The sequence below is a fragment of the Eutrigla gurnardus genome (genome assembly GCF_963514095.1).
Source record: "Eutrigla gurnardus genome assembly, chromosome: 7".
Classification (NCBI taxonomy): Eukaryota; Metazoa; Chordata; class Actinopteri; order Perciformes; family Triglidae; genus Eutrigla; species Eutrigla gurnardus.
The window spans coordinates 12,714,399-12,735,762 of NC_139921.1; the positions used below are offsets into that span (position 1 = coordinate 12,714,399).

Sequence of the window (21,364 nt, forward strand, 5' to 3'; positions counted from 1 at the left end):
GTAAAGTAAGAGAGCGTTTTTTTAATTATCCCGGTAATTTGTCTGCGTGAGAAATATTAGATGTGGCGTGTGAGCATGGCGTGTGAGCATGTCTTTCTGTGTTGTTGTATTTGAATGCTGATTGTGCACCCACGCCGCTGGATTTCATTTCGGTAACAGTGCGTGTCCAACCTCGGACACATTCACGAGCTCAGTAAGTGATCTACCATCAGTTAAAAGACCGGGGTCCCGCCAAACGAACGCCAGTTCATTCACGAGCTCCCGGGTGATGGTAATAGCTTACTGATCCTTTGTGTATTACGCGCGCATTCTCTCTCTTTGTTCTGGCTAACACACATGTGCACACACATACACCGCCCCCACACGTATCCTGCGCCAGCTGTTTCCGTCTCCGGATGCTAAGGACATAGCTCCATCTGGTGGCTGTACCCGGCCATCTCTCGCTCTCTCTCTCCCTCTCTCGCGATTCTATCTGACGTCAGTGGCTCCGCCCCTGAACGCTGTGCGGGTGGGTGAGACGGGAGGTGTTGCCTGCGTGAGCCTGCGTGGTGAACAAAACGTACAGTCCAGGCGGACACACCCCGTCGGCGTGGCGCAGGTGCACTGCACGCTGACTATGCCTAGTCTACGAAACTAGGGCCCATTGTGTTCATTTTTTGGAGGGGAGGCAGAATGGCACCGTGGCCCCAGCCTGATACTAAACATCCATCCATTATCAACCGACTGACATGTAGAGACAGACAACCATTCACACCTACGGACAATTTTAGAGTCCTCAATTAACGTCAATCGTGCATGTCTTTGGACTGTGGCAGGAAGCCGGAGAGAACCCACACTAACACAGGGAGAACATGCAAACTCCAAACAGAACAGACTCAAACCCAGGCCCCTCTTGCTATGAGGCGACAGTGCTAACCACTACACCACCGTGAAGCCTGATACTAAACATTATTAAGTTATAGTGATATTTGAGTCAAAATAAAGTTAAGCTCTAGAATGTTTTGGTTTTCTTGGTTCTGAGCTTCTTCTGTTTCCTGCACTGACTCAGTTTGAGGCTGTTAGACACAAACACCTGTCGCTTCAACACCAGCCCCAAAAAATGCTAAATTGAAAAACCATCAGCCAAAAACACACACAGTAGTGTGTATGTGCGTGTGTGTGTGCGCATGCGTGTGTTCGTTATAGATAGATAATTAGTTGTGTCAGATAGATTGTGGCGTCTTTGTAGGAGAGAGTGTAAATGTCAGAGTGTGTGCCCAAATAGTTGGGTCATCTATAGAAGTTCCGTGACCGTGGAGAGGAAAGGTTCGTTTCTCACTGGATTTGTCATCTATAAAGGTTAAATAAAAAAATGAGTCGGGGTGCCCCTCACAAAAATGTGGGAAAATTTTGGGAGAGCCCTATATCCAAAATGGCTGCTGTCAGCCAAGCTGGAAACAAACTTTTTAATGGTTTTGCCCACAGTGCTGCATAATACATGGTTTCTGAGACTATTTGGGTCAAGAAATTCATGAATGATGTAGATGTATTGATTTGACCTATTTTTGACCTTCAAATTCAAGATGGCTGCCACTTTTGGCTCTTTAAATGTACATTTTTCAAAATCGTCATAGAGCCTTAATATTAGGCTCAAATGAATGGTCTGCTCATACTGAGTTCATTTCTGGACAGTCAAATTACAACATACACATATGTCATCATATGTCTGGGGTGGAACCAGTGAAAGCGGGGAGACAGAGAAGATTCTTTAGCTTGGAGTTGTTTATTAACATAACATTAACATTTTTATTATTATTTATTTATTGAATTAACTAAAAAGACTTTCCATCTGAATCTGTTGAATCTCCACACTGACTCCTCTCATCATCACTGCTACTCTCATCTGAGCAGTCATGAGGTGTGAGCTGCTGGGGCAGGGTTTAACGGCTAGTTCCCAGCCGTGACCAATGGGACAAAGATGCTCTTGTAGGTTGTAATGGAGCTGGCAATATATAAGGTAGTTTGACCTTTCCATATGAAGATTCAAAGAGTCATCATCATGTGGGGGACGGATTGTACTCTTATTCTTCAGTTTGTGCCATTTGGAAACTCTGGCCTGCCCGCAGCTCACATCTGCACTCTCAGCATAAATGATGGAGAGGACAAATGCCTTCATATCTGCTCTGACTCCATGTTTTAATTCCAGACTCTCGCCCACTCATCCCAGGAGCTCTCTTGCCTCAGAATTGATCTTCACCTTCTCCATCACCATATGATGTCCCCATGCACCTGACCTGCTTGTCTTTTAAACCCACTGTATTAAACACGCACCAAAAGCGTTATGACGCTGACATAAAAGCGGAGCCTCCGCCTCTTCGCCGCCGCCACTCAGCTGTTGATCCTCGGTGACTGCCGGGGTCTGCGCTCTGACCGACCGGGAGCCGCTCCGTGAGTCGGTGTCCAGCTCACAACAACAGCTAACATCAGCGATTAATTATCATAGTGTAGAGTTATGATTAGCGTAATGCGTAAGTCTTTCCTGCTTCCTAGTGTTGGGCAGCCAGGTTTCCAACCTGCGCAAGGCTGGGAAAGAGCGCTTGGGTGCAGCGGGGAGGCCGATGGGGGGCAGATGGGAGGGGGTGCGGCTGCACCCCTAGTTCCGACGTCTATGCTGCTAACGTTTGTTTCTATGATCGAAATGAATAACGTTGTTACTCGACAGTTCAAAGTATTCGAAATGTCCATCCCCGTCAAGCTATGACGCTAACTTAGTTAGCCAAGCTCAACTTACCTGTCTAGGAGAAGAGTAGCCAATTCTGCATCCGATTTCAAATTCCTCTCAGCTTTCAACTGTCTCCACCGTTCAAATGCATCCCCTATATAGACCCTCGCTTTGCCTCCGTTTTTATCTTGGCGTTTTTGTGAATCATAACGAGCTCTTTTGGGTTTCGTTGCCTCCGCCATTGTAGCTCAGTCGAAACTGGCAACCCGTGGTTGCTCGGCAGCTGTGACTCTACTGACTGCAATGATTTATAGACGCTAGTGCCAAAACATGTTTTCAAAACATAAACATGATTTGCGATCCGCAAAAGAGACAAAAACTCTGCTGCAAAGGTTTTGCGCATTATGCGGCTGCTCAGCAGGGATCATTGTTCCACACGGACAAGGATGACAGGGCTCCAGAGTGTGACCCTTTTGGGCGCACATGCGACCAAAAATCAGTGAAGTGCGGCTTAATATGTTCCTTGGTTGCGACATTTAGCGGGACTGTTTATGTGTGTAGCGTCGTGTTTTTTCCCCACAGCATACAGAGATGAATTGCCACGGTCTGAGCCAATCAGAGGCTGAGTAGGGCCTAGGTCTCTGATTGGCTCAGACCCTGGTCTCTTCTTCACTTAATTTTTGTAAAGTAATCAGGTGTAGTGACTTGAGCGTCAAAAATGAAGATGACTGGCAATTGTTTTTTCCTACAGAAAGTTGCTGTGCCCGTAACACCTCTCCCCTCCCGTAAGATACCTGTCCTGTCTCATGGGTCTCTGTTCGAGCCGGTGTCACGAACCGGGCGGTCTGGTCGGGTGTAGATTTAAGAACCAGTTGTTTGAATTGGTCTCCAGTTCACCACAGGCGGGCCACATGGGCAGTACGGCCAGAGCCAGGCTGGGAACGCTGCCTTTACTGTCGGAGCGTCGTCGTCCAGAATCGTTAAAAAAGCACCAGAAACACAACCGATATATCGGGACAGGAGCGTGGTCGGCCGAGCAGCCCCCCTCCCCCCCCGCAGCGTCTCAGCATCAGGCAGCCACAAACCGGAGCAGTGAGGAGTCAGAAATAATATTAACATTTAACAGTGCTTATGATATCACCAAAGAAGCGCATTTTAAGTTTATTTTTAAACAATTTAGGTTATTTTGATTTCTTGTTTGTATTGAGATCTAAATAAAGAAAAAAAATGTATCTTTAGCTAATTTTTTCCCTTTCTTTTTTTTCATCTTTATTTCTGTTTATTGTCATTGACCGAATGTGTCAAAAGAAATTAACAGTGTATATGAGAACTATATACAATGTTCATTTTTTATCCGATTATTCAATGAATCGATGGAATAATCGGTAGATTACTCGATTACAAAAACATTCGATAGCTGCAGCCCTAGTTGTTATACGACCCATGCATTGCTGCTTTACAGATTACGGCATTATTATTCCCACCACTGATCTGTAATAGGTCTGTCGCCTCAGTGGGTCCCACCCCCTATAGGCAGAGTGAAAACATGAGGAACTAGTGTTGTAGTCTCACCCCCTCTAACCAAAGCAGCCTCCGATGATGCAAAATGATGATATTTGCGTGATTCTCCTTTTCAGAATAGAAATACAGAGATCTCCATTCTCAAAAATACTACCGGGTTTCTAACGATACAAAGCTTAATGGGTGAAGTATTCCTTTAAGAAAATGATAAGCAGAACTTCTAACTATCTATAAATGTACACTTCAAGGTAAAGTTAATAAGGTGTTTCACAGACAATTACTGTAAAAAACAGGATAAGACAAACATGATATTATGAATATACTGTTTTTGTGTGTCGGCTACAGTGGTGTGTGGAGAGTAGTGGTCCAGAAGCAGCAATGGTGAGATTAGAGAAGCCACGCTGATATGCTGCAGCATGACTACACTGTTACACACACTGAACCTGCTCAAAACAGACACACTGAGTCCTCTATTGATTGGATCAGTACAGAGGAAACCAGATACAAAAGCGGTAAAACAGAAGGCAGGTTGTATCATAACTATGGACTGTCTATCGTCATTATGTTAAAATGTCCTTTATATTTACTGAATAAATTCCCCAACACGCCGACAACAAGAAATTACATCCTTATCTTTGTTCATCTTTCTTTTCCTCTTCTCTTCCCTCTTGACCTATTTCTCGATGCTGTTCCCTCTCTCTCTCTCACACACACACACACACACATAGATCCTCAGTCACAGATGACTTGTCCTGTGGCTGCCAGGAGACACCACACTGAACTCTGACACTTTACTTGAAACACATCAGACTAACCAGAGTGAATTGAAAATGAAAAAACATTTTAGATGGGCTAATAATTATCAGCGTTTATTAGAGAAGAAGCGTGAGGTGTTGTCTGGGAGAGACAGAGAACTGGGATTTCTGTAAACAAAATGTTCTTCCAAGTTCTTCAAAGGGACAGTACTGTACTTCCACCCACTACAGACAATACAACCACATTCTATAACAGAGATAGTACAAACACGCATACACACACACTCATATTAGGTCTATTTACACAGACAATTCTGCTGTAGTTTCGGAAAGGAAAGTGAAAAATATGCCGTTTATAAAGAACTTTGCTCTGCAAAGTCTTTCTCCGGGATGAAGAGGAGTTCGGTTTTATGCAGGTTAACACTACAAAACCCCACAGTCATGACATAGACAAGACATGAACACTTGACAACACAAGACAGAATGACTACAAAAACCCCAGAAACCAAATCAACAAAACCCACAGTCATGACAGTGAGATGTCTTGGAGAAGAGGGGAGGGAATCAGGTCAAGGGAGCAGGTGGTGGCACGGTTAGTGTGTGAACGTCTTCAGAGAGAGGGCTGAAGCTGGTAAGGCCATCAAAGGTGAGAGTTGGGGGAGATGGTTTCTTGGAGGGTATAGGAGTGAATAAGGAGCTGATGTTTTTTACTTTTTTGGTAAAGTAAGTTGCAAAGTTATCAGCAGTGAGAGAGGAAGGAGGGGAGGTAGGAAGGGTGAGGAGGGAGGAGAACACGGAGAATAGTTTCCTGAGGTTGGAGGCAGAAGAGTTGATCCTTGAGGTAGAAGGCAGATTTAGCTGCCGATACAGTTGAGGTGAAGTCAGAGAGGAGGTGGTGGTAGTGAGCAAGGTCATCATCCTGGCCTGATTCCTTCCATTTTCTCTCTGCCGCTCGCAACACCAATCTGTTGGTTCGCAGAGATTCGGACAGCCAGGGACGGGAGGGAGATGATCGCACTGGTCGTGAGGTGAGGGGACAGAGAGTGTCCAAAGAAGAGGAGAGTGAGGACTGTATGGAAGAGGCTTCCTCAGTAGGCATTAGGGAGAATTGTTCTGTGATGGTAATGTGATGGTAATGAGGAAAGAACAGTTGAGGAGAGAGTGGAGGGAGTGAGGGATTTCGTTTTTGCTGCCTGAAAACGCACTTTTTTGAAACCAGCTCTCAGGGTGGAAAAGAAAAAAACGGCACCCCTCCGTTTCGTGTTCGTTTTCGTGTAGACGGAAAAAACGAATACGCCACGCTCCTCGACCCTCGAGCCTGACTTCTTCCCCCGCGACGTCTCGTAAAAACAACAACGGCGGCCTACATGCTCGTAGCGGATATTCTGCTCGTCTGTACGACGGCGTATTAGGGCCACTGTATGAAAAAAAATAGAGCCGAGAGAGGGGGGCAATATTCCCGGAAAAAGTCGCAGATATGCTACATTATTACGATGCTAACAAACAACCGCTAGCTAACTTCCCATGAATGTAGGCATTTATCTTTCTAATTAATCCATAACAACGTGTGACAAAGCCTCTTCAAGGTCCTTAGGGTGATGGCTGTTGATGCTTATTGTTTATACGGGACAAATTGTCATCTTATGGGTGTTTATTGATTGGGTGGTCGGGTGGCTAGAAGCCGTAGCTTTCACGTGTTGCGATAGCAACGGCAAACATCCGGTCAAGCTCCGTCTCTTCTTCTGCGTTTTTGTAGCAGAAACAGCGCCGCATAAGGGCCTGGGATATGTACTACAGCATTTTCAGTGGATTCGTCTGGATGCAGATTTTTTTTTTAAACGACGCCAAGGAAAAACAGAGAAAAAAAGTTTGTTTTGCTACGTGTGGACGGCACATAAGGGGGGAGAAAAAGTGACAAAGTGGTGGTCGGACACGGTGAGCGGGGAAACAGAGAATGTCGAGGGGCCACAGGACCTTGTGAAGACAAGGTCAAGTTGGTTCCTGGCCTGGTGGGTGGGTGGAGAGAGGGAGAGTGTGAGGTAAAATGTGGAGAAGAAGTCAATGAATTCAGATGAGTGCAGCTTTCCTGGGTGGATGTTGAAGTCTTCAAGGATGACAAGTGGTGTGCCATCATCAGGGGAGCAGCTCAGGAGGGCATCCATCTCATCTAAAAAGTCACAGAGTGGGCGATAGATCGCTATGATGTTGAGCTTGAAAGGAACGGTGACAGAGACGACGTGAAATTCAAATGGAGATCGGGGTAGGTGGTCCAGGGGAAGGACCTGGTAGGACCACCTGGGTGAGATAAGGGGCCCTAGTTTTGTAAAATGGTAAATGGCCTCATTTATATTGCGCTTTTGTCCAAAGCGCTTTACAGCAATGACTGACATTCACCCGTTCACTCACACATTCACACACCAATGGCAGAGTCAACCACGCAGGGCGACAGCAATTGGGGTGAGGTGTCTTGCTCAGGGACAACAGGCACTCAGCTAGGAGGAGCCGGGGATCGAACTGGCAATCTTGCGGTGCAGCGCAGGGTGGCGCAGAGTGGCGGAGCCGGCGCAATGCAAGTTTCAACCAGCGCAGCCTTGCGCACGGTCAGTTTGGCAGTTTGGTGGATCGCCTGCGCCGAGATGGGTGTGGCGGCGCAGCAGGGGGAGGTGTCACAGATTCAGCTTGGCGCAGTTTTGTGGCAAAAAGCCTCGCCGAGACTGCGCAAGGCGAATTACAGCTGGCGGAATGGCAGTTTGGCTCACCGGCGCGCACACGTCACCAAGACCTCACCGGCAGGTTTCCACAGTTCCAGGCACATTTAAATGCAATAAATAATCACAACAAACACTATTTAATGCAACTAATTGAATCAACACGTGAATTTATATCTATATAGATTGTCACATCTGACGTCAGATCAAAGGCGGATGGCACGCGTAACGGAAACTCAGCCTGACTGAATTAACACAGCTGAAACTTGGACCTCTCGGACCAAAACATCAGTTTCATCCTGGGAAAAGTTTGGCCGAAAAAGTGATTTAGGGGCGTGCAGGTGGCGGAGTGGTTAGAGTGCATGCCATGTATATATCCACGTACGCATACGCCGCCGACCCCAGTTCGAATCCCGTCCGAAGGTCTTTTGCTGCATGTCACACCTCCCTCTCTCTCTCTCCTGTTTTTCATATCTATCCACTGCTAATAAAATGCGTCTATGCCTGAAAAAATCTTTAAAAAAAAATACAGCACTTTTGGGGATTGTGTTCTGCTTCGGCATTATAATTATTATGACTATGATGATTTTTCATAATATTTTTGGTGCCCCCTCAGCACTTGGTGCCCTACGCACAGCGCGTGATGTGCGTGGTGGGAGCGGCAGCGCTGCTTCTGTCATTGGGTTGTCAAGTGACGAAACTTGCACTGCACCTCGCCTCGGCACATTAAAGGTGAGGAGAGGAGCTTATTTGATTGGTGAAGATCTGAATCGGCTGTCTTAATCCCACTCCACGCCTTTTCTCCTCCTCGTCTCCCACTCACGCCTTCTCTCCTCCCTCTTTCCCACTTGCGGGGGTAGAGGTGACGGGAGAAGTGCCTGCACCCGATTGCGCCGTGCACGAAAGTTGCAAAGTCCAGGCGGACACACCCCGTTGGCGTGGCGCAGGTGCACTGCGCCCCGACTGCGCCTGGTGTACGAAACTAGGTACCAAGGAGTCCAGGTCCTCCTCCTCGACCTGTTCTTCTTGGGGAGTGTGAAAACGAGTAGGCAGGTGAAAGGGCAGCTGGAGTGGCAGTGTTTTCTGGGGTGATCCAGGTCTCCGTAAGGGCCAGGAAGTGGAGAGACTGCAGGGAGGCATACGCTGAAAAGGTATCCGCCTTTTTGACTGCAGACTGGCAGTTCCATAGCCCCTCTAGTTCTTAGTTCTGTACCTATGGAGAATGGTGGGTAGCAGAGATTGGATGGGTTACAGCCTCGAGCGATGGGTCTCTGGTGAAACCTTCTCCATTTTCATGGTGGTGGTGGTTGAGTTGTTATGACTTCCTCGATGGGCTCCCACAGATAGACTCCCTTGTCTTTGTTCGACAGTCTTCGTTTAGCTGTCCTGATGCTGCAGCTGATGCTGTAGTGACTTACTATGGAAAGTAACTATTGCGTTCCTTTCAAGTACATTTTTAAATGCTCAAATGTGTCAAAGATAATGTTGCTGTGTGACAAAGTGAGACTAGGTGTTGGTAAGCAATTTTTCATTCATTTTTTCATAAAAGCCTTATTTTTATGCTTTTTCATATATAAAAAAATGCACAGTTAATATTAAACATTAAAATCAAACCATTAAATGAACAACAGAACCAGAGCAAACAAATCAAGTAACTAAAGTCTTAACATTATGACACTTTCAATAACAATCTTTAGTGCAGGTTGTCTTGGTTTGCTGTTGATCCTGCTCTGACAAATTTTTTCATTTTACAAATTCTGCACTGCAGCTATTGCTGCTTCTTTTTCGTATTATGCTCATTTCTTCACTTTTTCCCGAAGTGCTTGCATTTAAATCTGGCTCCCCGTCTCTCTCCGTCACTCTGCGTGTACCTGGCCTGTACCACTACACTCTGTCTTTGGAGCGTCTGCCCCCCATTGCATTACAAATACACTTTAAGAACTGGGCTGTCACTAGCAACATATGATGTGGACAGTGAATAGTGAACAGTGGAATGACCATTGATCATGTTCTTCAGTGAACATGCTTCTCCAATCACCATTACAAACACAAGTATATTACTGTGGTATATATCTCTGCCAGCAGAATAACAGTGGCAATTCAGTTCAATTTTGTATTTAAAGATATTTAGTTTGAAGCTCATGAGTAAAGCCCATGAATGAAAACAATCGTAGTAGAGAGAAACAAATCCTAAAGAACAATTTTCCAGTTGGCAGTGTGTTTGTGTGAGACAGCAAGACGAAGCAAAGCGGAACACAGTGACAGCTGGAAGTGATATTCATTTCAGACACCCCAGCTCCCACTGCCCACACCCAAACACACACTCTGATATACACACACATTAATCAGTGCTGTCTATCTAGGACCATGTGACCAGTAAAGCACAAGCTTCCAGCTCAATGACAAACAAACAATATTCTACTGTTTATGTCTCTGAATGGATTATGTCTATCGACTATCTTGTTAGCTTTCTAAAAACTGAACTTCATGGCACTAAAGGAAAAGTAATAACCTGGGCATCCATGGGAATATAAACAACAGTTGTTTAGATATTTCAGTCTGGACCAAAGCTATGGACCATCTGACCAGCAAACAGACGGACATTGACATCTAACAAGCTATGCTGCTAGCATGACAAATAAATAGCATATTGTGATTTAGCATGACCAACTTTTTTGTGTGTTGGCAGCAATGTTGCCAGCTCTCTACCCAGAAAAATATGTATTGGCTGCTTAACATTATAGAAGAAGTGTTGAAATGACATCATGCTCTGTTTTGCATTTGCTGTATCAATCATGTGAGCCGCCCCGTGTTTGTAGAAGTGAGGGCAAAGCTGAGAGGAGAGCCGTACAGAAAGTGCTTTAAAAGGCAGTTTTCCCAGCAGTCTGAATAATAAAGTAGACTTGTTAATAGCAGCTTTAGGCAAACACTTTCACAAGGGAAGTCAGGACTGAATGCCACAAAGCTGTGAATACTGGTTGGACAATGGAAAACTCCCTGTGGAAAAAAAGAATGAAAAGAAGGCCTGGTCCAGGAAGAACACTTAGGGCTAGTGCAACAGTCAAGGTAAAGGTTTTTACTATATATATGTGTGTGTGTGTGTGTGTGTGTGTGTGTGTGTGTGTGTGTGTGTGTGTGTGTGTGTGTGTGTGTGTGTGTGTGTGTGTGTGTGTGTTGGTCACTCACTGTCCCTCAGGTTGTGGCTTTTCAGTATTTTTTGACATGCCATTCAACTCCTTGAAGTCTGAGATTTGAGAGTTGAACTCCCCCCCCCCCCCCCCCCCCCCCCCCTCTCTCTATGCAGTAAACACATCTCTATATCTTCAGCATATTGTCTAAAGCTGACAGCAGCCCAACCCAGCCACAAAGCTGTGTAGTGTTTTCAGTGTGTGTGTGAGAGAGAGAGCAATGAAGAGAGAGGAAGATTTGGAGAGGAAGGGCAGGATGAAACGGGAATGCTGATGGTTTGCTCATAATGCTTGTTTGGAGGTAGAAACTCTCTTCTCTTGCGAGGGGGCTCAGAAATGTTCACAATAAACTGTTCAGCCTTATTCTGTTAGAGTTGTGAATGTTAGAATTGTGAATGTTAGACTGCGTGTATGTTACTAAGATCCACTGAAAGCATCAATAAGACATCTTCAAAACAATTTGAAAACTTCATAAAATGCATGCACCTGTTGTTACTGTTAAAGGGCATGCAGTATTTTGGCTGAGTAGTAGTTGTATGAATGCATTTACGTGTGTATATGTATGTATGTAATTACATCTCTCTAAATTGAAATACGAAAATGTTAAAACACACAGACACACATTCGAACATAAACACAGCAATAGTTTCAAGACAGCTATAAGCAGCAATTCTGACTGAAACCATCAAAATAAATGCTGGACTGATAAAACTGATGATATCATTTCTGAGAAATGCAAAATAAGTTAAAGTGACAGCATAACAAAAAGTGAAAGTAGCCTACCAGAAACAGTAGGTATGTGGAGAGTATGTACAGTATATACGGTATCAATATGTTATAAAACAAAACATAGCCTACTTGTCATACACATCACCAGACAACTTTGCAGGGTATCGAGCAAAAGTCTCGGACATTTTAAACTATGGCAGAGATTATTCTATTTTATTATTCTTTATTATTCTACTGATTTTAGAACCGTCTTTACCAGCCAGAAAACAATAGAAAACTGCTTTGTTTGTAATTTAGTCACTATGTTTTAAATATATATTTGATATAGAATTGAATGACAACCCTGTTGCCTATTGGAAGTGCCCTGAAAAGAATATTAATGAAAGGCTCAAAACACAAACTCCAATTCTTACTAAACTCGACATGGTGAAGTTGCAATTTTTAACCTGAAGAACACAACTTCCAGTTTCGTTTTTTTTTTTTTTTTAATTTGGCAAATTGATAAAGACCAGACACTGAATACGTCGCGGTGTTTTAATGGTGTTGAAACGTTGGTTTCTCTAAAGTAATTCAATAGCCTATATTACTTAAACGCGTCCTGCCATGACTCGCGCACCTTTTACAGAATGATAGTTTCGTTAAACTTTCACGCGCCCTGCTCTCTGTCCAACTATTTTTTATTTTATCTGGAAAAAATTATATATACGTCTGGTTTTTGATTCAATGGAAACCCGCTCACAACTAAGATGAGCTAGCTTTGACGTTTTTAGCGGCTTTTATGTTAGTCCGGCCGATAGATTTTTGACTAATTCAGCCTGTGTAACACATAAAAACTCACCGGCAACATTCCTGCTGGTCAGTCCTCCTGTCCCGTTAGAAATATAACTTTCTCCTTCTTGTTTCTCCTCCTCTTCCCTGTCCTTCACTCTTCTTCTAGTGAGCTTTTTCGCTCTTCTCCTCTGGTGTCCGGTAATTTTCCATACATCCAAATGATTCTTCTTCTCTCTCCAGTCTGATGCTCAAATACTAAAAGTCCAGCTCCTAAACTAAAATTCCAGCTCTTATCCACTTTCCTCTTTCAATCCCTCCCTCTTCCTTCCTTCCTCCTCCTGTCCCCCCCCCCCCCCCTCTCTCTCTCTCTCTCACACACACACACACACACACACACACACACACACACACACACACACACAGCTGTATTACACTAGGAGAGGAAATACAACTGGAGACTTGAAAAAACGGGAAATACCAGTTGTAGTTTCATGATCAGATTTTCACTGAAAACGTCCCTTGGTCGATCATCAGGCTGTCCTGTCTGTGCAGGGTGAACTGGGTCACGGTCCCAATCCTCCCTCCCATCTGCCCCCGGTCTCCTCCTCCTCCTCCTCCTCCTCCTCCTCCTCCTCGGGATAATACCCTTCAGGTTCAGTAAAATATGCTGCAAAAATAGTTGCGAACAATCACCAATATGAAAATCGATGATTTAATCCATGTTGAGTGAAAGCAAAAACAATGTTTTCTTTATTATATTCAGTCTGTTGTATTACAGCTAACTTGTGACAGTTCCAATTTATGACTCTAGCACACTCCTATCTTGCTCATTTTTATTTCACCATGCCCATGGTAATTTATGAGATTATGTGATTTTATTAGAACGTTAATTACATGTCATGGTATTTTCTTAATACAATCCTATGGGGAGTTTTCGATAAAGCACACTACTCCTGTTTTCTAACCCAGATGATTGTTTGTTTGTCTTTATATCCCTCCATCTGTAATTAACATCCATCCATCCATCGTCTACCGCTTATCCTGTATTCAGGGTCGTGGGGGGGCTGGAGCCGATCCCAGCTGTCATTGCGCGAAGGCAGGGTACACCCTGGACATGTAATTAACATTGTTTTATTAATTAAATCCATAGCAGTGTTTTTGAATGCACAGGACATTGAACACAGGCGGACACCCACACACACCGTGTGACATAGCACATAACATTATGGATGAATTACATTGCAGGACAGCAGTAGCTTTGCTGTATTCATCTGACAATCTGTGCTTTTGCACTTTATCAGTTATTGTTATTTATTCAATCTTGCAAACAGAAATCAATTCATAGGTCAACGCACCTAAAACACATTTCAAAGATTGAAAAAGTGTTATTTTTACATTTTAAACTAGACTCAATTATAAAGTTTCCTATTTGCCAGAATGTTACTGCCCTCTACTGTCCAAATGAGCTACAAACACGTGACTAAACATGGAAACATTTGAAATGATTTCCTTGCTGAGGAGCACTGGATGTTTTATTTTCATGTCAATACATGCAGGTTGTCAGCAAAAATTCCGTTTGATTCATGTGTTTGCTTTTTGACGAGTGACCAGAAGTTATTATTGTCATTTTTCAATAACCTCTTACACTATATATGGGCTATAATATAATGAAATTACTTTTTTTTTTAAATGGTAATTTTGCAAGAAAGGGTTTATTTCTTGTTGGTGTCTGTATAAGTATTTGAATCTATGTTCTACATTTACAAATAAAAACAAACCTCTGCAAATAAGAGAAATGCTATCTTTTACTTTCCTCCAACTATTAAATCCCCCTAAATAATGTTCCTTTCTTCTCAGTTTACTGCTTTAATGTTGTCTGGAAAACCTGCTCCATGCGGAATTCATTCAGCTTTCGCTGTCTGTGGAAATGAACAAGGCTGCAATGAAAAGCAAACATTTGGACACATCTCTTCCACATATATGCACTTAAGAATTGAGTCAGTTATTGTAGTCATCATCCACCGTGGCTCTTTTGTTCAAGGTTATTTCATGTTGTCAGGTCAGTCAATAAACCTAATCAACCTTGAATAGGCTCCATGTTATGCTGTCACACCACTATGGCATAATTCACACATTACCACGGCCAGAGTCTCTCTGCTTCCATCTCACACACTCACACAGAGAGTTCACTTAGGTCAGGTCAGACTGAGCATTATGTTGGGCAGCTGTAAGCAGCTAGACCCCTATATGCAGTCCAGTTACTGTGACCTGTAACTGTTAGGAGTAGCAGCCTGACACTTTGTAAAGAATCAAATTAAATATTGACAAAAACATGCATTTGGAAATATCTAACACTGACATAATGGTATATTATGAAAAGTGATTGTCTTTGTTGTTAACCTCCTAACAGATAGATATTATGTAGTCGGAGTGATAATGTATTCAATGTAGACCTGATCAGTACTACATTTGTCTTTTTCGCTGTTGATTGGAAATTACTTTACTGACTTTCTCACTTTTATGCAAATATGCTCAAAAATCAAAAAGACAACTTGTTTTCTAAACTCACGCCACAGACAGACACATCTAAGTATGATTTGGATACCTTTTAAAACAGATACATTATTCAACATTTTAATGTTCCAACAAGACTACTAGATTGTTCTAGCAGACAGACATTTCACAAAGAAACACAGTGGAATCAATAATGAATAAATAAATAAATAAATAAATAACAAGTACAAATAGGTAAATGGTACAGGAAAATAAAATAAAACCTATAGGACAAATAAATAAGATCACAAAGACCCAACAGCATCTTACAAACACAGCAGCTGACCAGACGGCGAAGTAGGTACAGAGCTGGAGATAGACAAGCACTAAAGGTTTCAGTGGCAGCCATGTTAGCAACAGTCCTGTTCCATGGTGGTGGTTGTAATGGGAATACAGAAAGTATTCAGGAGATTGCCCTAATAGTGCATTTAACTGTTCAGTGATGAAAACCCAGGGCGCCAAAATGACCTACATGTTAGTGTCACTAAAAGCTCACTCTTAATTTGTTGAATGCTAGCCTATTTCTTTACCATCATAAATAATACATACTCATGTGTTTGCATCGAGCCTACTATCAGTTAACAGTAGATTCTGGCCACGCAAATACTACTCAATATAATCCATGCAACATTTTTATCTGGGAGAATATTATCACATACTGTATATGCTGCCAGTCCATCATACAATATGTTGCAATACATTGTGTATAGCGAAGTGAACATATTTATGGTCTTTACACTTGATAGGACAATCTACCAAAACCCTTAAGTGTTCTTTTATGAATACATTCACCGTTTGAGAGTGACAAACATTTACAACCAACACATGTTTTTTCTGGATAAGCAGACTGTTCGCCTATGACTCTGATATGGGACATACAGTAGGTAGATAGATAGTAGTGTTGTTTAATAACATTTCTAAGTCTTTTTCTTAATCTTTATCTCTTTTTACTTGTTTGAGTTCATTATCCTCTGCACCAACATTCTGGCTGCAGTACATCGATTTGGCCAGTGTGGAATTATTGGAATAAACAAATCAGTCTGAACCACTGTGTGGATTGATGCGCAATAAACCAGCAAACTTCTGACTGCCAACTATTTATTCAGCAATTGTAGTGTTGGAGCTTCAAACAAATATCAAGCTGCAGACCAGTTTGACATCACAAGAATGAATCAACTGCATATACTTGACTACTGACATAGAATTTTCTATAAAGTCTGATCCCAATGTCAAAGTGAATTTAAAATCAAAGAATACTTTGCCCCTCAAAATTACCATTTGTATATCAATTACTCACCCAGTGTGACCTCTTCTCGAAGAAGACTGTATTTCTCACATGCCTCCACAGTGAACAAAGATTAAAATCACGAGAAAATTCTTGATGAATTGAAGTAAATGGAGGCTGCATTTAAAAACAGCAAAACTGTATCAAAACATCCATTTAGAAATTCGCACACAACCTGTGCAGTATAATCCAAGTCTCATTTATCTATTCATATGCTCAGTACTTCCCAAACACATGTATCTTCGCTAAAAACGTTTAACACCTCTATTTTCTAAGCTATTATTTATGTAAAATCAGAAGTTGTCTGTATACGTTTTAAAAGGTTTTCAGAAACTTGAATAAATACATCAAGTGCTTTGAATCGATTTCATGGGCTTTAATGTTCCCAAACATTTACCCAAACATATCAACTTTCCATTTAATATTAAAGGTGAAAGTTTCCTATGAAGCTGCAGTGACGATGTATGGGGTTGTAGATTCCTACTGTATAGAGCAGCTCTGTCCATTGGCATCTTTGGAGCGCAGACACAATTTAGGTTTGTAGTTTTCCAGGTACAGCAGCTGCTTGGAATTGAACGCTCCGCGACGCTTCCTGACGACATGAAACAGACGTTATGCTCAGAACAATGAACGTTATTGACAGGTGTGTGAGCAATTTCTGGGATGGTACTGAATATGGTACATGAAAAGATAAAGCAGTTGTTAGTATGATAAAGTTAGTACTTACAGTCTTATGAAGTGCACAGCATCTTCATATTCCATCCCACACTCGATTAGAGCCAGGGCCACCAAAACTGGAGCTCTGAGGAAAAACAACAAATGGATACAAATGTTCAATCATCTGTTTAGACAACAGTTCTATGGCTCTGTGAAACAGTAATTCATCGTTGTGTTCTCTCACCTATTGGCTTGAGCTTTACTTTTTTTAACAAGTTAATGCCAAATATTATTTTGGGCCCCTGAAGCTACAGATCAAAGTGGCACAGCAGCGGCTGGTATTTTGCAGTTTTGAAAATCTAGTACCACAGTACATCACATTGTGCAACACTACTGACAATAAATACCAGGTCTAAACAACAGGTTTTGCGCATATTTGGAAAACAGAAATGTGAACCAAAACTGACTTGGATGGACATTAACTCATCTCGGCAAGCCGTTGATACTGTATGTAATAAACACAATATGTTAAATCCTGTGTCTTGTGAATACTAACCGCCCTAATCCAGCAACACAGTGCACAGCCACACAGCTACCAGGCTCGTCTTTAAACTTTGTCTGCAGTAGGTTCAGCCAATCATCAACCACCTGTTCTGGGGGGGCAGAACCATCGTCAAATGGCCAATCCTAGAGGGGATATCAAGTGGTTATTTGATCTCATCAATTTGTTGCAACACGTTTCTAAATCTAAACATTTTTGTTTTCATGGTTGTGACTAAATTGAGTGCCCAAAGTCTATCTTTAAGACTGTTTTAACATAAATCAGCAACCTAAAGTGAAGATCAGCTGATTGCCTGCTGCTCCTAGTTTTCATTGGCACGAAGAACACCTTTTTCCATTTTCTACCCTCTATAAAACTTAACTGCATATAGAGACATTTGGTTATCTTGCCGAATATTTGTTTCATTGGCCAATATATTCAGCTACCTAGTTTGACAATCGTGTGTATATTTTATTAATGTACAAAACTACATTGTTAGATTTACGATTTACATTTTTTTATTTTATTTTTTTTACTTTGTGTTCATGAGTAGGTGGGGTGTGTATATATGCCACTCACCAAGACATGTATACCTTCATGTTCCACTGGAGTCTTGTCATATGTAGCAGCACACACTCTCACCAGGGTATTTACTCCATATGCCTTCAGATCCTGCACAACAAAACAACACTTTTTTTGCACAGCATGTCAATGTTGCATCCTCTATAACTAAAATAAATTGAATGTTATAAATATATATTTAATGATATAAATGGATTTTATTAAAAAGGTCTGCTACCTCTATAAACCTTCCTAGTTGTGCATTGGTGGGGTTGTGCGTAATGAGAAATCTCAGGCAGTCATAAGAGATCTCCACTGGAGCCGGTCGGTTCATTTTTATACCCTCAAAGGTTTATTAACAGAGAAAAACAATCAGAAAAGTGCTGTGCTTCAAATAATAAAAGAAAGGTTTTTCAACAAAAAAAGTAAAAGTGTTCTGATTGTTTAATTAGCAAACAATTTAAAATTCACTAAAATTAATGCATTCTTATGATTTATGGCAAAGACTGCAAATATTCTATTTGTTTGCTGTCGTCTAAAAAAAATTCATCTGATGAGACAAATTTCATATGAAAGAAATAAGGGGGAAATTTAAACTTGGCAATGAATGAAAAACTAAAATTGGCTTTGTTTGAAACAAAAATTAAAGTCTGAGGACTGAGAAGGAGGACTCTGGGTGTCCTCTTTCCAAAAAAAAAAATTAAGACAGAAAAAAGATCTGTCCTTCCTTTCTTTCAAATCTACTAGCCCATTCAGAGCAGGCTTGTATGAGTCAGAGTAGTAGTCAAAAGTTAGTTACTTTATCGGCAATGATACGTTGTGGTTTCTTTGTTTCCTTCTTTTGACAAATGTACTTATTGTAAGCGCTTTAGACAAAAGCGTCTGCTAAATGACCTAAATGTAAATGTAAATGTAAAAGGAAATGCAGAAAAGGAGAAGAGCTGTGAGGAATCTCTTCCACTCCCCAGGACAGGTGACAGGCTGAAGGTTGGCTTGTCTTCGTTCTTGAACAGGATGGCAGTTAGGACCTATGAGGACATGGACACGGTCATTAAGGTATCCTTCCATATTGGTTTTTGATTTTTACTATATTATGAATATTATCTTTTTGAATAGTGACCTATTTAAAAGAGATCTGATAATCATACAGTTGTTCCCATCTTGTAGGCCAACACTGGATGATGTAAATGACTAGCTACATATCCATCCATCCATCCATCCATTTTCTACCGCTTATCCTGTATTCAGGGTCACGGGGGGGGGGGGCTGGAGCCGATCCCAGCTGTCATTGGGCGAAGACTAGCTACATATGAAAATTTATTTAAATCAGTATTAATTTCTCCGCTGTTTCAGTGTACCTCTAATCTCTGCTTCCCGTGGACTGTAACACAGTAAATATTGACAACTTTTTCATGATGTACCTAAATAAAGACAGTACCAGCCTTAATACTACATACCTGTGCAGGTCAATGGCAGTGTTTCCGCCTGGCTGGTGTCTCCTGTTCACTTGTCCACAATAAGCAGCAGGTGCTGGGCTTGGCAAAACTCCCCTCCGAGCCTCGCCAACGCCATACATGTGCAGCCTGAGAGAGACAAAGTAATGAATTGCTTGTCTGATGTGTTAGCTTCTAATTTGTACAGTAGATGCACATATAGGGACTGTGGCGGTGACGCTACTCACTGCGATGAGAGCTGAGGAGATAGTTCATTGAGCGTACACAGGAAAATGTGACGGCTCCGGGATGTAGACACACCATTGATGATGATGCTGCTGCTTTTCTGGGTCCTGGCTGACAACGGCCCGCTAGCGCTGCTGCTAACCTTCTGCGTTAGGAAAACGTGTTATATTATTCAGTTAACGTTGCGTGTCTTCACTAGCTCCCTGCGTTACGTTAGTCTCCCTGTCCAAACGTCACCATTATAGTAAGACAATATGTTGTTAACTCATGAAGCCTGACTAAGATTATCCACCAAGCAACTTGTATCTCTGTATAATCGAACAAGATATTGTAACGCTTTTTGTTCTCTCTTTTTTTTTTTTTTTTTTTTTTTTTTGCATAATGTTAGTTTAGGGTGACATTGTGTCAACATGAAGATAACGGAACGTTTCAAAGCTAAAATGTTCAGTTAGCTCAACGGCACTGGCTAAGAGCAAGAGATCGGCTTTGCCCTGCAAGTTGCTGACCGCGACGGCACAGTACATTTCTACGGGCTAATGTGAACGTTAACGTTAGCTCGTGCGAGGTTTTAAATTGCAACCAGCTGGCTTAACGTTACTGGTGGTTAATTTTGTAACGTTCTATGACACCAAGGTTATGACATACCCAGTTTAAGACACAATTATTTAGAAACTACTCATTTTACTTATCAGCATCCGATGCCATCTCTCATTAGAGGTTCCAACGCGAGCCAGGTCATGTAAAAACAGGTTAACAATCATGTTCCCAGAAACAGAAAGCTAACACTTCCAGGCTAAACCGTTGGCCGATTTTCAATAACAGTCGAATGACAGCAGATTTAGTGGTCTCGGTAGCACAGCTAACATTAGTTACACAATAATAACACCTGCTACATTGACATCAAACACACATAACTGACACCGCTACTTACAGAACGCAGTAGTTTCACGAAAAATCCAGACGTTTCTAAAGACAAAGAAGAGTATGCAAAGAAGACATGTTGAACAGAAATGTCGAGTTAGCCACAAAAAGGAAACACACTTCCGGTCGCAGGCTTTCAATAATAAAGTTGACTTGAATATACATCGGACTGTTTGGAAAAATCATGACCATTTTAATTTGTAGGTGGACTTCCGGTATTATTCAGCCTGTCTCCTGCTAAACTGAGAAAATTGAAAACTGCAATGATTAATTGCTTTTCTGTAGTCCTACTTACATTATGTTGCTTTACTTCACACGTGCTATTTTTCTTTTTTATTGCAGAGTAAGCGAGGTTCGGTTTATTAAGGCAAGTAGATGAAACTTTGATTGATGTCCATGTTCTCTGTTCTCTAAATTATATTAATCCATGTATAACTAAACATTTTAACTGTCTTAGTAATATTAATTAAATATGCTGTTACTAGACGAAATTATTATGACAAAATGTAACTCTCAGGGTGATGCTGAAGTCATTGCTGCCCTCTACTGTGTGCGCAAGTAAATTTACCAAGAATTCAAATTACGTGATGAAACATAAAACTACAAATTAGACTTTTAAAAAGCTTTAATGCTTTAATGTTGATCACGTTGCATAGTTTGGCATACATTGCTACTTTCTTAATATATATTGCAGCATTTCTTATATTTTCAAAACAATTACTCTGTTGCAAACAAACTGTTGCAACAAGTTACTAAAACTACTTCTGAGTGTGTTTGGTAGTTACCATGTAACA

At 41.8% G+C, this 21,364-nt stretch overlaps 2 protein-coding genes across 2 annotated transcripts in view; both read right to left on the reverse strand.

Moving 5' to 3' along the window:
• Positions 1-12,643, reverse strand: part of LOC311015862 (apoptosis-stimulating of p53 protein 1-like) — a gene marked incomplete at its 3' end in the record, with an annotated part of 71,704 nt that extends 59,061 nt beyond the window's left edge. The window contains exon 1 of the mRNA XM_084013302.1: positions 12,441-12,643. Coding sequence (XP_083869428.1) covers positions 12,441-12,449 — 9 coding nt within the window. The 5' untranslated portion in view covers positions 12,450-12,643. The remainder of the gene's footprint in view (positions 1-12,440) is intronic.
• A 2,321-nt stretch (positions 12,644-14,964) lies between these two features.
• LOC311016409 (protein tyrosine phosphatase type IVA 2-like) lies at positions 14,965-20,710 on the reverse strand. The gene is made up of 8 exons (XM_084014081.1): positions 20,581-20,710; positions 19,652-19,794; positions 19,428-19,553; positions 18,209-18,998; positions 17,989-18,081; positions 17,425-17,555; positions 16,939-17,013; positions 14,965-16,803 (listed from the first exon to the last, which is right to left on the reverse strand). The coding sequence occupies exons 4-8, from the start codon at positions 18,302-18,304 to the stop codon at positions 16,692-16,694; spliced, it is 507 nt and encodes a 168-aa protein (XP_083870207.1). The 5' UTR covers positions 18,305-18,998; positions 19,428-19,553; positions 19,652-19,794; positions 20,581-20,710; the 3' UTR covers positions 14,965-16,691.
• Positions 20,711-21,364: the final 654 nt, after the last annotated feature.

Coding starts and splice junctions, on each gene's coding strand:
- LOC311016409 (XM_084014081.1), bottom strand. CDS start 18,304: ATGAACCGACCGGCTCCAGTGGAGATCTCTTATGACTGCCTGAGATTT. Junction 18,082..18,208: donor AACTAGGAAGGTTTATAGAG/GTAGCAGACCTT, acceptor TTTGTTGTGCAG/GATCTGAAGGCATATGGAGT. Junction 16,804..16,938: donor GCTGTGCACTTCATAAGACT/GTAAGTACTAAC, acceptor TCATGTCGTCAG/GAAGCGTCGCGGAGCGTTCA.